Source organism: Sphaerodactylus townsendi, linkage group LG16 (assembly GCF_021028975.2).
Source record: "Sphaerodactylus townsendi isolate TG3544 linkage group LG16, MPM_Stown_v2.3, whole genome shotgun sequence".
NCBI lineage: Eukaryota > Metazoa > Chordata > Lepidosauria > Squamata > Sphaerodactylidae > Sphaerodactylus > Sphaerodactylus townsendi.
Genome location: NC_059440.1, coordinates 23,420,529 through 23,434,705, shown reverse-complemented (window position 1 = coordinate 23,434,705; position 14,177 = coordinate 23,420,529). Strand labels below are relative to the sequence as shown.

Genomic DNA, 14,177 nt, shown 5'->3' with positions numbered 1-14,177 from the left:
GCGTCAGTTGGAGAAAAATGCCAAGTCTTTCCTGAGCTGTTTCTTTTTAGCTTTTGAACTGTCTTTTCCTTGAGGGGGGGGGGGAGAATTAGCCCTTTCAGCTTCAGCTGAGGGCAGGTGACTTGAAAACCCGCTTGGAAAAAATCCATCAAGTTGACATCGGATTGTTCCAGACGGGGTTTTTGATTTTTTTTTTTTTAAAAAGAATTTGCAAAGATGCTTCTCAAAATCCAGTTCCTCCTTTTGCTGATTGGGAGTTTGTCATTTCAGGGATTTGCGGAAGAAGGTAAGAAAAGGTTCCCTTGTCATATTTTCCGAACTGGTTGGACAAGAGACCAGGACTGTTCATTTAAGCGGCTGTTCATCTTAGTTCCCTTCTTGGCTTGGGTTTTTAGCATTTTGAGGAAAAGATGTTCAGCAAAGGGTTAATTTGGACTAGTGAGTTACTGTGTTTTCAACAGCGAAGAAACCAACAACAAAAAACAATTATGACATTCATCAAAAAGCGAAAGGGCAAAAAGATGAACAGATTTTAAGTTCCTTCTATTCTTTATTTTATTCCCATCGTTTGGACTTTTTGGGAAACTCAGTGCAGAAATGCAGTTTGCAAATAAAAGTAAAAAAAAATTCAAAGCCAATGGGGAAAAAAAGTAGGATTGTTGCTGGAAGTCAAAACTGTACCAATTTCGCTTGCTTTGTAATACCATGGAGCAATTGGCAGACATTTCATTATGGCAATTTCTATCAGATATGAGAGAGGGGAGAAGATTCCCTCCCTCCCCCAGACAGCTAAAAGGGGTATGAAAGAAATGTCTTCTTTTTGTGGTATATATATTCTCCTCCACCCTGCAACTGCCTGATTCACATTACAAGGTCGGTGTGACAGATGTCTGGCCGCTCAACCAGATAAGAACTGGAATTGCCATTCTAATCTGAAATGGCTCCGAGCGACTGCTGTTTGCCCCATTGGGGAGATATATGCATCCCATGGACTACGTATAATTTCCCCTTATAGTCTGACTAGCAGTTCTCAGTGTGTGTGTGTATGTGTGTTTCAGGTCATGAAAAGGGTGCCGGAGAGAAACCTACAGCCGCTTTTCCCTGCACACCCCGTTCCTTTTTTTATATATAGATTTTTATTGTATAGAATAATTATGCATTTGTTACATTCAATCTCTCCATTTCATCTATACATTTTTTCATTCCCCCCCCTCCCCCCCTTTCTGTTAATTGTTTTATGCAAGCAGTAGGAGATTCATTCTTCTTATTCTCTTGTTCCATATTTCTTTGTTAAATCCGGCTTCTTCCATCCATGGTTCATACACTGTCCATAATTTCATTATATCTTCCATCTTTTCTTCCCATAGTTTATTTTTTGTCAGTTTCTCAAAAATCTCTAACTGTATTTGTTCCCATATGTATTCCAACCATTTTGACACTGTCCATTTTTTATCATCTTTCCAGCCCAATGCCAACACACCCCGTTCCTGATCGGGATTGCACACCTGGGGTTTAGTTTCTCGGCACAGACCACAGCTGTCGGGTCTGCCGTGTGGACCTTGTAGCAAGTAAACAGGGCAACCAGACAATGGTCTTTGAAACACACAATTAACAGATGGGATTTTCTATCCCCAAGTCAGAGAAGTGATAAAAGCTGAGATAGCTTCAAAGGGGAATTAGATAATTTTATCCATGGGTCTTTGCCCAGATGGCTAAATGGAGCATCCCTGTTCTGTGGAGGTTTACCTCTGAATAGCAGTTGCTGGTGGCATCAGCAGGGAAGTTAGCACTTCCATATCCTCCTTGGAAGCTTTCTGAAGGCATCTGGTTGCTCAATGTGGGAAACAAGGGGGTGGACCAGATGGACCAGGTCTGGTCCACCTGGATTCTTCTGATCTCCAGCCTGAGTCTCCTAAATGGTCTTTGCTAGCTGGGGGGGAGGGGGGGATTTTGGTCTGGAAAGTGCTTGCTAATACATCCACAAGGCTTGTATGTGGCCAAGTAGAGAATTGTCGAAGGTTTTCACGGCCGGAATCACTTGGGTGCTGTGTGGTTTCCGGGCTGTATGGCCGTGTTCTAGCAGCATTCCACCGGGCCTTTGGAGGGACCAGCCGCTGAATGGTGCCCCCCCCCCACTGGCCTTTCCATCTAGGCCACTACTCAATATGTCTCGCAGCCTTCCCCCCCCCCCCTTTTTTTCTTCCTGGGAGAATTTTTAAAAGTAGGGTTGGCCGGACGCCTCCCACTATTATTATTATTATCATTGTCACTGTTATCGCTGTTTTAAAGATTTTAGTAATTTTTCTTATTTATATTATGTTGTACACCGCCCAGAGCCCTTCGGGGATGGGGCGGTATAAAAGTTTAAACAAATAAAATAAAATAAAATAAAATTCTCTCCTGACGTTTCGCCTGCATCTGTGGCTGGCATCTTCAGAGGATCCTCTGAAGATGCCAGCCACAGATGCAGGCGACACGTCAGGAGAGAATGCTGCTAGAACACGGCCATACAGCCCGGAAACCACACAGCACCCAAGTAGAGAATTAACAGCTTGGTGTACTTGGTTGGGCTGCTTCAGATTTTTAGATTGCAAGTTGGAAGTTTGTTCCCTTGATCTCTCAACATCTGATTCAAAGTTCTGATTCTGAGCTATTTGAGAGCAGATAAATTTAGATCCAATCAAACTTTGGTGCAGCCCTGGTGACTATGGTTTTTGGTTTTCTGAGGTTAGGTGGGTGACCACTGGAGACAGGGGCTTCTCAGTTTTGGCACCTTGCCTATGGAATTTCCTCCCCACCACTGTTTGCTTTACTTGGTGGTAGCCAAGCATGTTGGGATTTCGGTGCCAGGAGAATATGTCCTCATTTGCCTGGGCATTTGAAAATTATTAAGTTTGTTTAAAGGAAGAAGAGGAGGAGGAAGAAAAAGAAGAGTTTGGATTTATACCCCACCTTTCTCTCCTGGAAGGAGACTCAAGGTGGCTTACAAGCTCCTTTCCCTTCCTCTCCCCACAACAGACACCTTGTCAGGTAGGTGGGGCTGAGAGAGTTCTGAAGAACTGTGACTAGCCCAAGGTCACCCAACAGGAATGTAGGAGAGTTGAAACATCTGGTTCACCAGATAAGCCTCTGCTACTCAGGTAGAGTGGGGAATCAAAACCGGTTCTCCAGATTAGAATCCACCTGCTCTTAACCACATAGAACCTGTTACCTCCCATCAGCTTCTACCAGCATGGCCAATTGGCCATGCTGACAGAGGCTGATGGGAATTGTAGTCTTGAACATCTTGAGAGCCACAGGTTCCCTACTCCCCTGCACTATACCAGGGAGTGAGAACCTCATGACTCTCAGATGTTCAGAACTACAATTCCCATCAGCCCCTACCAGCATGGCCAATTGGCCATGCTGACAGAAGAGCTGATGGGAATTATGGTCCTAATGGTATCTGAGCTCCCACAGGTTCTACACTTCTCATGCTTTGGCTCTCAAGGAAGTTGCTCATGAGGCTCCAACCCCCACCCACTCCATCTCTCCAGAAATTTCCTAACCCAGAGTTAGCAACCCCTCATTCAGTGGTCTCCAGCTCAGAAATGTTCAAGACCCCAGGGCTAGAAGATGCGATCCAGTTAGGCACACATTATATTCTGATGAAACCAGAATAGAGAGGTAAGGTGGGGATGGGAGGATGTAAAAAATAAAAAAGAAGAGTTTGTAGAAGATGAAGAGACTAGACTTTGAAGCAAAATACCCCAAACATTCATCCTCATACATGTCATCTTACCAGAGAAACCTCAAGCACTGGCCAATCATGTTAAATAAACCAGTTGGGGCCAAATAAAATTCGGAAAAAATATTAAATACTGGGGAAACTTGCAACTAAATTTTAAAATCATCCCTACTGCTGAACAATTCCTTTACTTCTTTTTTCTTTTTTTTAAATGTTAAAAGTTGAGTTTATTTCAAAAAAATATTTTAAAAGAATACATACATTCACCGCAATAACACAACTGTATGGTTATACATTTGCCAATCTATTCCCTTAATGGGAATACTACACCATATTATTCTACAACATCATATTATGTTAACAAGAGAAAAAAGTAACAAATATTATGACTAATCTTAAAGAGAGCTATTTTTAGATATCATTAATCGTACTAATAAAAAATCCCTTTACTTCTGATGGTAGTTGGTCTGCTGTAGAAGTGCTGGATTTGAGACTGGTAGCAGGGATCAAGAGAATTTTCCAGGGTATAAGCTTTTGCGTCAAAGCACTCTTCATCAGATACAAGTTGGAATGGAGGTCCCTCTTGTATCTGATGAAGGGAGGTTTGACTCTCGAAAGCTTACACCCCCAAAATCTTGTTCATCTCTAGGGTGCTACTGGACTCAAATCTAGCTCCTTTGCTTATGAGAATGTGTTGTGATTGCCCAGAGAACCGAGCTTGCTAAGCGGTCAGGGGTGACGGATGAAGCTTCCTGGCTTGCAGAGTTCACCATGCAGTCCCACGAATCTTTCACTCATCAGCCTACAAATGATGACATTTTTGGATAGGAAGAGGTCCATCAAAACAATGCCATCGAGGTGCAGAAAGATAGATGGGATCCACAAGGGAAATGAAAGACGAAAGGCTAATGATTTGGTAAAAATAGCAGAAAGTCAGAGATGATGTCTGTTGTCACGGGTTGTGTCTAGTTGACTGAGATGCATTCCTAACTCTCTGTTTTTGTTACAAGATCTATGATGCATTCCTAACTCAATGTGTTTGTTACCAGATATATGTAACCAGCCTGCTATATGTTACTACAGCTGTACTGGGACATTCTTTCCTTGATCTTTGCTTTATGGCTTCACACCCCTTGTTTTTAAAACACTAAGGGGTCACCATAAGTTAGCTGTGATTTGATGACAAAATGTGCACAAGTGCATTTGAATTAGGGAGGGGAAGAAGAAAGGTCCCAAGACTATACTTTACCCTGGACTATTTCTTTTCAGTCCCATTGACTACTAAATTATTTTAATTGCTGTTTGCTTGATGCTGCTAAGGGGTCTTTTAACTTGACGAACCCACTGATAGCTGAATCGAATCACCTTAATGTGATTTTATATGCAATTGTTACTGACGATCCGGAGATCTTCCCAGTTTTTCTGTGCCATTTCACCCAGTTCCCTTCTGGCTCTTATTCTTGGTCCTGGAGGCAAAAGGAACCCATCTCTCTCTTCAGAGTGCAGAAAAAAATAGCAAGAGCCAACCCAATCAGTCTGCCATTTTTAATTGGTCGTAACATATTGTTGTTTACCTGATTCTCTTATTCGCTCACAAGTCACTCTGGTTTTTGTCCAGCGAGTACAGTTTTACTGGAAGATGAAACAGCAACTGGAGACAGTGATGGCTCAGGGCCACCCACTCCGGTAAGTATCGTTCTGGGCTGATTTATGAAGTGTGTTTCTCTTGTATTTATCACAGGATGTAAGAGAGGTGTTCATTGCACTATGTGGGTGTTTTCAGTATTGCAGCTATAAACTCAAACACCCACCAGTGTGGCAAACACGAAGACAGTTTTTCAACAGTCCATTAATCTGTTTGACATCCATTCATACTTCACTGTATTGCTTTCTAACAGTGCGATGAATTTATGATGCAACTGTCGTTGTTTTTTCCACTGAGCCACTGGAGGGATTTTTGAGCATTTCTTAAAAAAAAATAAGTAATTGCTATTCCATTATTGTAAAGTGACTGAATAGCACTGTGTTACCACAATCTTTGAAGTCCCAGCTTTAATTTTTTAATTACATCCCTAGCTTTTTTCATTGCAGAGTTATAAGGGGAAACGTACAGCCTGCATTATTCCCCTTGTGATGAGAAATTCATAGGATCTCTAATTTGTAGTCCTGCTTCCAGACTTTGCAACCAATGAGTCAGCCAGATAAATGGTTCAAGATGACTCATCCAAGGGATGAGCCAATTATTCCCTGTTCTTTTTAAATTTATTTATATTTTGTTCTCGATGGTTTCATCTCTCCATTTATTGATGAGGGTTTTGGAGATTCATCTGTACTGTGAATACATGTTGTACAGTTTTTGTATGTAGTTGATAAAATGCTTCATTTATATATCTGGTCCATGTTGGATATATAATGCTCCTTCATGGGCACAGTTGAACCGGTACGCATTTTATGGCAGTATTCTGGGGGAGATAACAGAAAGTGGCAGAAAATATTCCATTCAGTCATAGGAAAAGCAAAATCAGAGCAGTTTTTGCTTGAAAGTCAGTGCAGCTTCAAAGAAAACTTGTTCTGCAAAGAAACCCCAGCAAATGTGAGAAATGTTAAATTATCCCCCACCCAAAACATGCACAAGACTCTCTATCATTATTAGAACCTCACTGTTATTCATTCTGGTAAGAAACTGATTTCCAATTCATGTCCATGGGATTTCTCCAGGTGAATGAACATATCATTTAGCTTTAGGTAAGATTCTTCTCAGTGGTGGGATCCAAAAATTTTAGTAACAGGTTCCCATGGTGGTAGGATTCAAACTGTGGCGTAGCGTCAATGGGGCTGGAGCTGAGAACTGCTTAGCGAGGGCATTGTTCTGGGGGTGGGGCATTCCCTGGGGAAGCGAGGGCGCTGTGGCAAGGACGCAACTGCTGCGCCAGACCGTGGGCAGGAAACAAATGCACACAGGCGCAGGCTGCCACGCACGCCGGTGCACCTCCTGCTAGACTGCTTCAAGTTCTGCACACTACTGCTGAGAGGAGGGGCGTAACTAAGGCAAAAATCACGTGGCAAAATCACCAATTAGTAACCCCCTCTCGGCACACACAAATAATTAGTAACCTACTCTCGGGAACCTGTGAGAACCTGCTGGATCCCACCTCTGATTCTTCTCCATCTTAAAAAAGGAAATGGGCCTTAACTTTGTTTCTCTGCTCGTTCTCCCTGCATGCCCAACTTCTCAATACTTGTAGTTGCCTACAAAACAGCAGGATATCACAGATACTTTCCCCTTTGAAGAACTGCTGACCACAGAAAATGCCACATCATCTGGGGAAGACGGTGACAATACGACAGATCCAGAAGTCCCTGAAAATTCTGAAGGTATTGGGGGAAGGGGAGCATCTTCTGTCCTTTTATTCTACCTGCCATTTTGTTCATCCATCCCATTTCTATATTTCCTCCACAAGGTGGAGGTGTGATCCCATTCCCAGTGGGGAAGGCAATGGTAAACCACCCCATCAACATACAGTCTGCCTAGCAAACGCCATGATGTGATATCACCCTATGGGTCAGGAATGACCTGACGCTTACCTTTTCAGAAGAAGAAGAGATAAGAAGAGATTGGATTTATACCCCACCTTTTTCTCCTGTAGGGAGTCTCAAGGTGGCTTACAAACTCCCCTCCCTTCCTCTCCCCAAAACAGACACCTTGTGAGGTAGGAGGAGGAGGAGGAGTTTGGATTTATATCCTCCCTTTCTCTCCTGCAGGAGACTCAAAGGGGCTGACAATCTCCTTGCCCTTCCCCCCTCACAACAAACACCCTGGGAGGTAGGTGGAGCTGAGAGAGCTCCGAGAAGCTGTGACTAGCCCAAGGTCACCCAGCTGGCATGTGTGGGAGTGCGCAGGCTCATCTGAATTCCCCAGAGAAGCCTCCACAGCTCAGGCGGCAGAGCTGGGAATCAAACCCGGTTCCTCCAGATTAGATACACGAGCTCTTAACCTCCTACGCCACTGCTGCTCCTAGGTGAGGCTGAGAGAGTTAAGAGAGAACTGTGATTAGCCCAAGGTCACCCAGCAGGAATGTAGGAGTGTGAAAACACATCTCGTTCACCAGATAAGCCTCTGCCACTCAGGTGGAGGAGTAGGGAATCAAACCCGGTTCGCCAGATTAGAATCCGCCTGCTCTTAACCACCACACCACGCTGGCTCTCTTTTAAAATCACCAAGGAGCTGCCTGGCCCAAATGGAGATTTGAGCCCTGATCTCCCTCCTCAAAATTCAACACACCTCTGTTCCAAACTGCTCCTCCATGCCCAGCTCACTTTTGGACGGACGCTGTTAAAGTGGAGATTCCAGTTAGCGGCAGGTGGCAAATTGTCACTGAAGTATCAGTTGACATCCCAGATTAGCCTTCCAGCCGAAGAGGCCTCCCATAAAGTCTTCCTTCGCCTCATTGGTGCTTTCCTGACTGAGGCCAAAGAAACCGATGGGCCAGGCACTTGTCTGAAGTTACTCCAGGGGATGGTACCGAGTGATTAAGTGGCTTTCTTAGGTTACCTTAATCCTTATTCGAACCTCTAGGCATGTTAATGAGCTTCTGCTCTCTTGTGTAATTGGAGGAAGGTGGCATCACATCCTATTTCCTGATGAAGGAGAGGTCCTCTCAGAAGCCCTGGAAGACGGCCAAGTCAAGGTTGTTTCCTGCTGAGCCACTGCTGACTAATGATCGCCACGACACAGCACAGCTTGCAAATGCCCGGCGGCCGTGGCAAGCCATCAGTAAAACCGCCACGATGGGTCTTCTCAAAATGTCCTTATCTGGGGTTGCCAACTTTGGGAGTTCAGTGATACCTGGACAGGGGTGCAGCTTTGTGAAACAGCACTTGGGACTAACCCTGGGCACCCAACCCAGCTGCAGCCTGTCGAACTCCACAGTATAAAGCTGGAACCTGTCAGCCCACGGGGCTCAGTCTGATGCTGGCCTTGGAGAGGCTTGAATTGAGCTTTAAATTGCAGGCTGGAAAGTGGACCTGGGCAGCTGAGACTAGCATCAAACAGGTCCACCCTGCCCCCCAATCTCCATGTGGAGGGGGCAGGGCGAGCCAGATGGCCCCACCCCCAAATTCCATGTGAAGATCGGGGGAAGCCCAGCTGGCCCCGCTCCCAAGTTCCACATTGATTTTGGGGTGAGGTGAGCCTTGCTCGCTAGCCTTCAACAGTGTACAGTGTGGGGCTGGGGCACACTAGCGAGGGGGTGTAGTCCTGCGATTCGCCCCAAAGGAAATGGTGCTCAAGGCTCCAGCCCCCCTGCGTCCTCGTGCTATGCCACAATACTTGGAGATTTGAAGGTGCAGCCTGGGAGGGCTGGATTTGGGAAGGGGAGGGATCTCAATGGGGTATAGTGCCACGTGGTCCACCTTCCAAAGCAGCCATTTTATTCTGGAGAAGTGGAATAAATATTATAAATAGACAGACAGACCGATAAATAGGCAGACAGATGGACAGGCAATTTATGTAGTCAGGAGATCAAGGGCAATTACTGAAGATAGCCAGCCTTCACCTGGAGAAGGAGGAGGAGGAGGAGGAGGAAGAGGAAGAGGAGGAGGAGGAGGAGGAGGAGGAGGAGGAGGAAGAAGAAGAAGAAGAAGAAGAAGAAGAAGAAGAAGAAGAAGAAGAAGAGGAGGAGGAGGAGGAGGAGGAGGAGGAGGAGGAGGAGGAGGAGGAGTTTGGATTTATATCCCCCTTTTCTCTCCTGTAAGAAGACTCAAAGGAGCTTACAATATCCTTTCCCTTCCCCCTCCCCCACAACAAGCACCCTGTGAGGTGGGTGGGGCTGAGAGAGCTCCGAAGAACTGAGACTAGACCAAGGTCACCCATCTGGCATGTATTGGAGTGCACAAGCTAATTTAGTTCACCAGATCAGCCTCCACAGCTCAAGTGGCAGAATGGGGAATCAAACCCAGATTAATCTGGTTCTCCTGATTAGAGTGCACCTGCTCTGAACCACTACACCAGGCTGGCTACCATCACGGTTATAGGGATCAGTATGCCATTAGATCATAATCACACCTGAAAGCTAAAGGATGAAAACAGCCTACACACTCCAAAAATAAATTTCAAAACTTCTTTTTACTCCCTGGTGTACAGCACAAAATGTCAGGCATACACAGATGCCTTCACAATCATTAGATATATTCAAGAAAAGAGTGTGTTAGGCCAACTGCCTTTACAAAGAAAATCCACAATAGGCAATAACACTTCCAGATTGGTCATTATTTCGCCCAGGCTTCATCAAGCCTACTCCTGTACACAATCACATACAAATAAAAAAAATCAGCTGTTCATACATTCATCAGTTTGATGCCCTCAAACAGCTACAATTCATACTTACTAGGGGTTTCAGACACACCTAGGGGTTTAAATATAACATCTTACAAACCCCAGGAAATGTAAGTATGAATTATAGTTGTTTGAAGGCATCAGACTGATGAATATGATGCAGTATATATATGTGGTACATATAATGTGGTATATAATGCTACCAGTTCTGCAAAGAACTTTTTGTCATCATTGATTTTGCTTGGAGCAGCTTAACTCTGTTTCATCGGGAGTTCTTTCACCTGCATCTCGGATTTCTGTTGGTGTTGTTTTGGGAATTTGATTTCTATTTGCTTTGCAAAATCTGCAAAACAGCTTTGTCCAAAGCTGTTTTGCCATTTCTTTGCTTACCATCGGAGCTTGCAAGAGGCGAGACCTTTTTCACACTGCCTCTGACCTTCTCAGGTGCCCAGTGGAAAACGAGAACGGTCGGGTCAGCTGGCTCTTCGCCAGTTTCGGTGGGTCCTAACAAGCGTCTGACCTCACCATATTCTGGAGTCAGGCCTAGCTGACGTTTCTGATTCTGAATATAACTTGGACTGGATTTCGCCTGTGATCGGATCAGGCCAGAATTAATCTCCCTAGCCCTGCTCTTGTTGTATTTTTTTTTCTGTTTGTGTATTTCGCCTGATTTATGTGTGAGAAAATAAAACAGAGGAAAGGTCGGGTCATTGAGAGAAGTTACAAGGAGAGGCCAGCATGCAGGAAGAGTAATCTGTCTACTGGGGCTGAGAGAGTGCAGAGGGAACTGTGACTAGCCCAAGGTCACTTAGCAGGAATGTAGAAGTGCGGAAACACATCTGGCTCACCAGATAAGCCTCTGCCACTCCTCAGGTGGAGGAGTGGGGAATCAAACCCGGTCCTCCAGGTTAGAATCCACCTGCTCTTAACCACTATACCATGCTGGCTCTCTTTCTCTAGCCCCAGGGCCCCTATCCCAATTGAGTGGCCTGTTCCAGGATCAATTTTAAGATTTCCTTCCAGGAGATCTCCTGCATATTGTTAAGCTTTCTCGTTTGAATTGTACTGCCACAGCAGCCGCTCAACTTGGCTTCCTTTCTCGCACCCTTTAGATGGTCTGGAAACCGCTGCCCTTGTTGGGATCATCATCGGGATAATTGTTGTAATTGGCGTGGTCACCGGGATCATCATCACAGTTGCAAAGAGAATGTCGGGCAGGTACTCGTAAGTACGATCCAAGACAGACGCTACGGCGACCAGGAGACGGGCTTAAGGTGGGCCAGCTACAGGTTTTTGTGGGTCTTTGGGCACAGGGGTCCGGGCATCACTGATTCCTTCTCCATAGGGTTGCCAACCTACAGGTGGGGCCTGCAGAGGTTCCAGAATGTTGATTGGTCTTTAGACTACAGAGATCAGTCCCCCTGGAGGGTAGATTCTGGCCATTTCTGCACAGCACAAATAAAGCGTCTTGAAGATGTTAAAGGAATGTTTTGGGGAGGAGGTTCACACAGCTGTTTCCCCAAGACATCTTCATGAAGTTTTATTTCTGCTCAACCTGACTTATTTTGAAAACGCTAAACTAGCAATCTTTTTTCCTCACAGTGGGTTGAAGTCATTTCCTGCTAGCTGTGCAGAAAGCAGGAAACATTTTATTCTTCCTTCCCGACTTTAAAGCTCTCACTTTTGGTTTCTCCACAGCTCGTGCCTGCCATTTTCTACCACTTTGGGATTCTCTGTGCTGCCCGCCATTTGCGGAAAGTCCTGACAGAGGTTTCCTCTGCTTGCAGCTCGTCCACTATTTCCACTTGCAGCCATTTCCGGGTAAAAAGCACATGAGTAAAATGAATTTTACTGCCGATTTGGGGCACATGTCATCTTTCCTTTTTTGTTTTATTTTGAGGGAGGTGCCTTCGAAGCCATGACAATCTGCAATATATGCATATGAGAATCTGCAATATATGCATATTTTGGGTCATCATAGCTTCGAAGGCACGGCCCTCACAATAAAACGAAAAAAGGGAAAATGACACGTCTGTCAAATCGGCAGTTAAATCTAACTTTATGCATGGACTTTTTACACAGAACTGGCAGGTGGATGAGCTGCCAGCAGAGGAAGACTCTGAGGGAAACTTTCACCAAATGGAGGAGGAGGAGTTTGGATTTATATCCTCCCTTTCTCTCCTACAGGAGACTCAAAGGGGCTTACAACCTCCTTGCCCTTCCCCCCTCACAACAAACACCCTGTGAGGTAGGTGGGGCTGAGATAGCTCCAAGAAGCTGCGACTAGCCCAAGGTCACCCAGCTGGCGTGTGTGGAAGTGCACAGGCTAATCTGAATTCCCCAGATAAGCCTCCACAGCTAAGGCAGCAGAGCGGGGAATCAAACCCGGTTCCTCCAGATTAGGTACATGAGCTCTTAACCTCCCACGCCACTGCTGCTCCTGGCGGGCGATGTGGAGAATCATGAGTGGGAGAAAATGGCAGACATGAGCTTTGGCTAAAAGAGCTAGTGGGAGGGTGAGGTTGTTATTCTGTGGAGCAACGTTTTTTTGTTCATGCTGTGTGGACAAAAAAAAGCCAAAACAGTTCTTTTTTTAAAAAAAACTATGCTGTGCAAAAATGGCCTCAATTGTATTATATCCTGCTGAGGTCTTACTTTCCCCAAACCATACCCTCTCCAGGCTCCACCCCCAAATGTCCAGGAATTCCCCAACCTGGAGCTGGCAACCTCACTTCTCCTCCGCCTATCAGGCAACTTTTTCTCCAGTTGTAACTCTGTTCTTCCCCTGTTCCCAGTGCATGACTATTTGTCCCAGTTGTAGCTCCATTTGCCTTCCCCAACTGCACCACCATTTCTCCATCTGTAGTTCTGGCCCCTTCCGCACATGCAGAATAATGCACTTTGAATCCACTTTGGATCCATTTTGCAGCTGGATTTCACTGTGCCGAACAGCAAAATCCACTTGCAAACAATTGTGAAGGTGGATTGAAAGTGCATTATTCTGCGTGTGTGGAAGGGGCCTCAGTTCTCCCCACCATTTTCTCTGTTGGTCCTTTCTCCCTCCTGCCTCTTATTAGCACAAAATTTAGGATTGTCAGGTAAAGGGTACCTGGAGAGCTCCTATTGTTACAACTGATCTCCAGGTGACAGAGATCAATTCCCCTGGAGAAAATAACGAATTTGGAAGCTGGAGTCTGTGGCCTGATATCCCATTGAAGCCCCTCACCTCTGCAAAACCCCAAACCTGCAGGTATTTCCCAATCTGGAGCTGGCAAATCTAGTAAACCTGGAGAAACCAGAAGAGTGTGGCTTACTCATGCTTTTAGCGTTTTGTAAACAACGTATTTGCGGCACCGTGGACCACATTTCATCTGACTAACTCTACCTCCATTTATTTCCCAAGGCCCTAAAAATCGACAATAGAAAACCAAGAAGAAAATTAAATCCTGCATCCTTTCTGATACGAGATTTTTCTCGTATTGCTTTCTCCTTCCTGAGCATCTCTCATCGTGTACGGACAATGGAAGATGACCCGTGGAACAGCAAAAGTGGACTTGCCAGCCCATGGAGATCCATCACGATATCCTGGAGGGATGCTTTCAGTGCCAAAAATGAAAAGCTGCTGACCTAAAATAGCTATAAAGGGAATGGAAAATGTTGCACATTTAGGAACTTTTTCTATAAAAGGGAGGGGGTGTTTATTTCTACTGTGCCATTTACAGGTAATCAAAACAGGTTGCTAGGGGCAGTTTACAGAATCCCTGGGTGATTTCACATCCTGTACAATTCTGTTTTTTAAAACAATTATGGGATGGATCCAGCCAGCTGCTTCGCTCGCTCCTTATTGCAGTCCTTGTCCAGCTTGACTTTGGCACACGCAAGTCCTGCGATCCACATCATGCAGGCCCTTTTCTGGGGCTTAAAAGGGATCCCAGCGTACTGTAGATCCAGTCCTACCAATATCTTGTGAAATAACAGATCCGTGCTACTGATCCAAGACAATGGAGGGAGTCTAAAACATTACTGTGTATATCTTAAAATTAAGCCATTTTGAATGTATCAAGCTGAGATTCTGTAACAAGAATAAACGATGCACAAATGTTTAATGGTACACAA

The 14,177-nt window shown here is 45.1% G+C and overlaps 1 protein-coding gene across 3 annotated transcripts; it reads left to right on the top strand.

The window, feature by feature from the left end:
• PDPN (podoplanin) lies at positions 1–14,177 on the top strand. Of its 3 annotated transcripts, none has more exons than XM_048518480.1 (5): positions 1–286; positions 5,346–5,413; positions 6,973–7,102; positions 11,174–11,279; positions 13,465–14,177. In XM_048518480.1, exons 1-5 carry the CDS (start codon positions 217–219, stop codon positions 13,469–13,471), a joined length of 381 nt encoding a protein of 126 aa, XP_048374437.1. In that variant the 5' UTR covers positions 1–216; the 3' UTR covers positions 13,472–14,177. The 3 variants fall into 3 exon arrangements, with proteins under 3 accessions (XP_048374437.1, XP_048374435.1, XP_048374436.1); XM_048518478.1 differs by having other exon boundaries at positions 11,174–11,285; XM_048518479.1 differs by having other exon boundaries at positions 2–286; positions 11,174–11,335.

What these genes read in the sequence shown, in the direction of transcription:
- PDPN (XM_048518478.1), top strand. Translation starts at nt 217, where the DNA reads ATGCTTCTCAAAATCCAGTTCCTCCTTTTGCTGATTGGGAGTTTGTCA. An exon ending in TCAGGGATTTGCGGAAGAAG is followed by an intron (nt 287 to 5,345) that starts GTAAGAAAAGGT and finishes GTTTTTGTCCAG; the next exon opens with CGAGTACAGTTTTACTGGAA. An exon ending in GCTCAGGGCCACCCACTCCG is followed by an intron (nt 5,414 to 6,972) that starts GTAAGTATCGTT and finishes CAATACTTGTAG; the next exon opens with TTGCCTACAAAACAGCAGGA.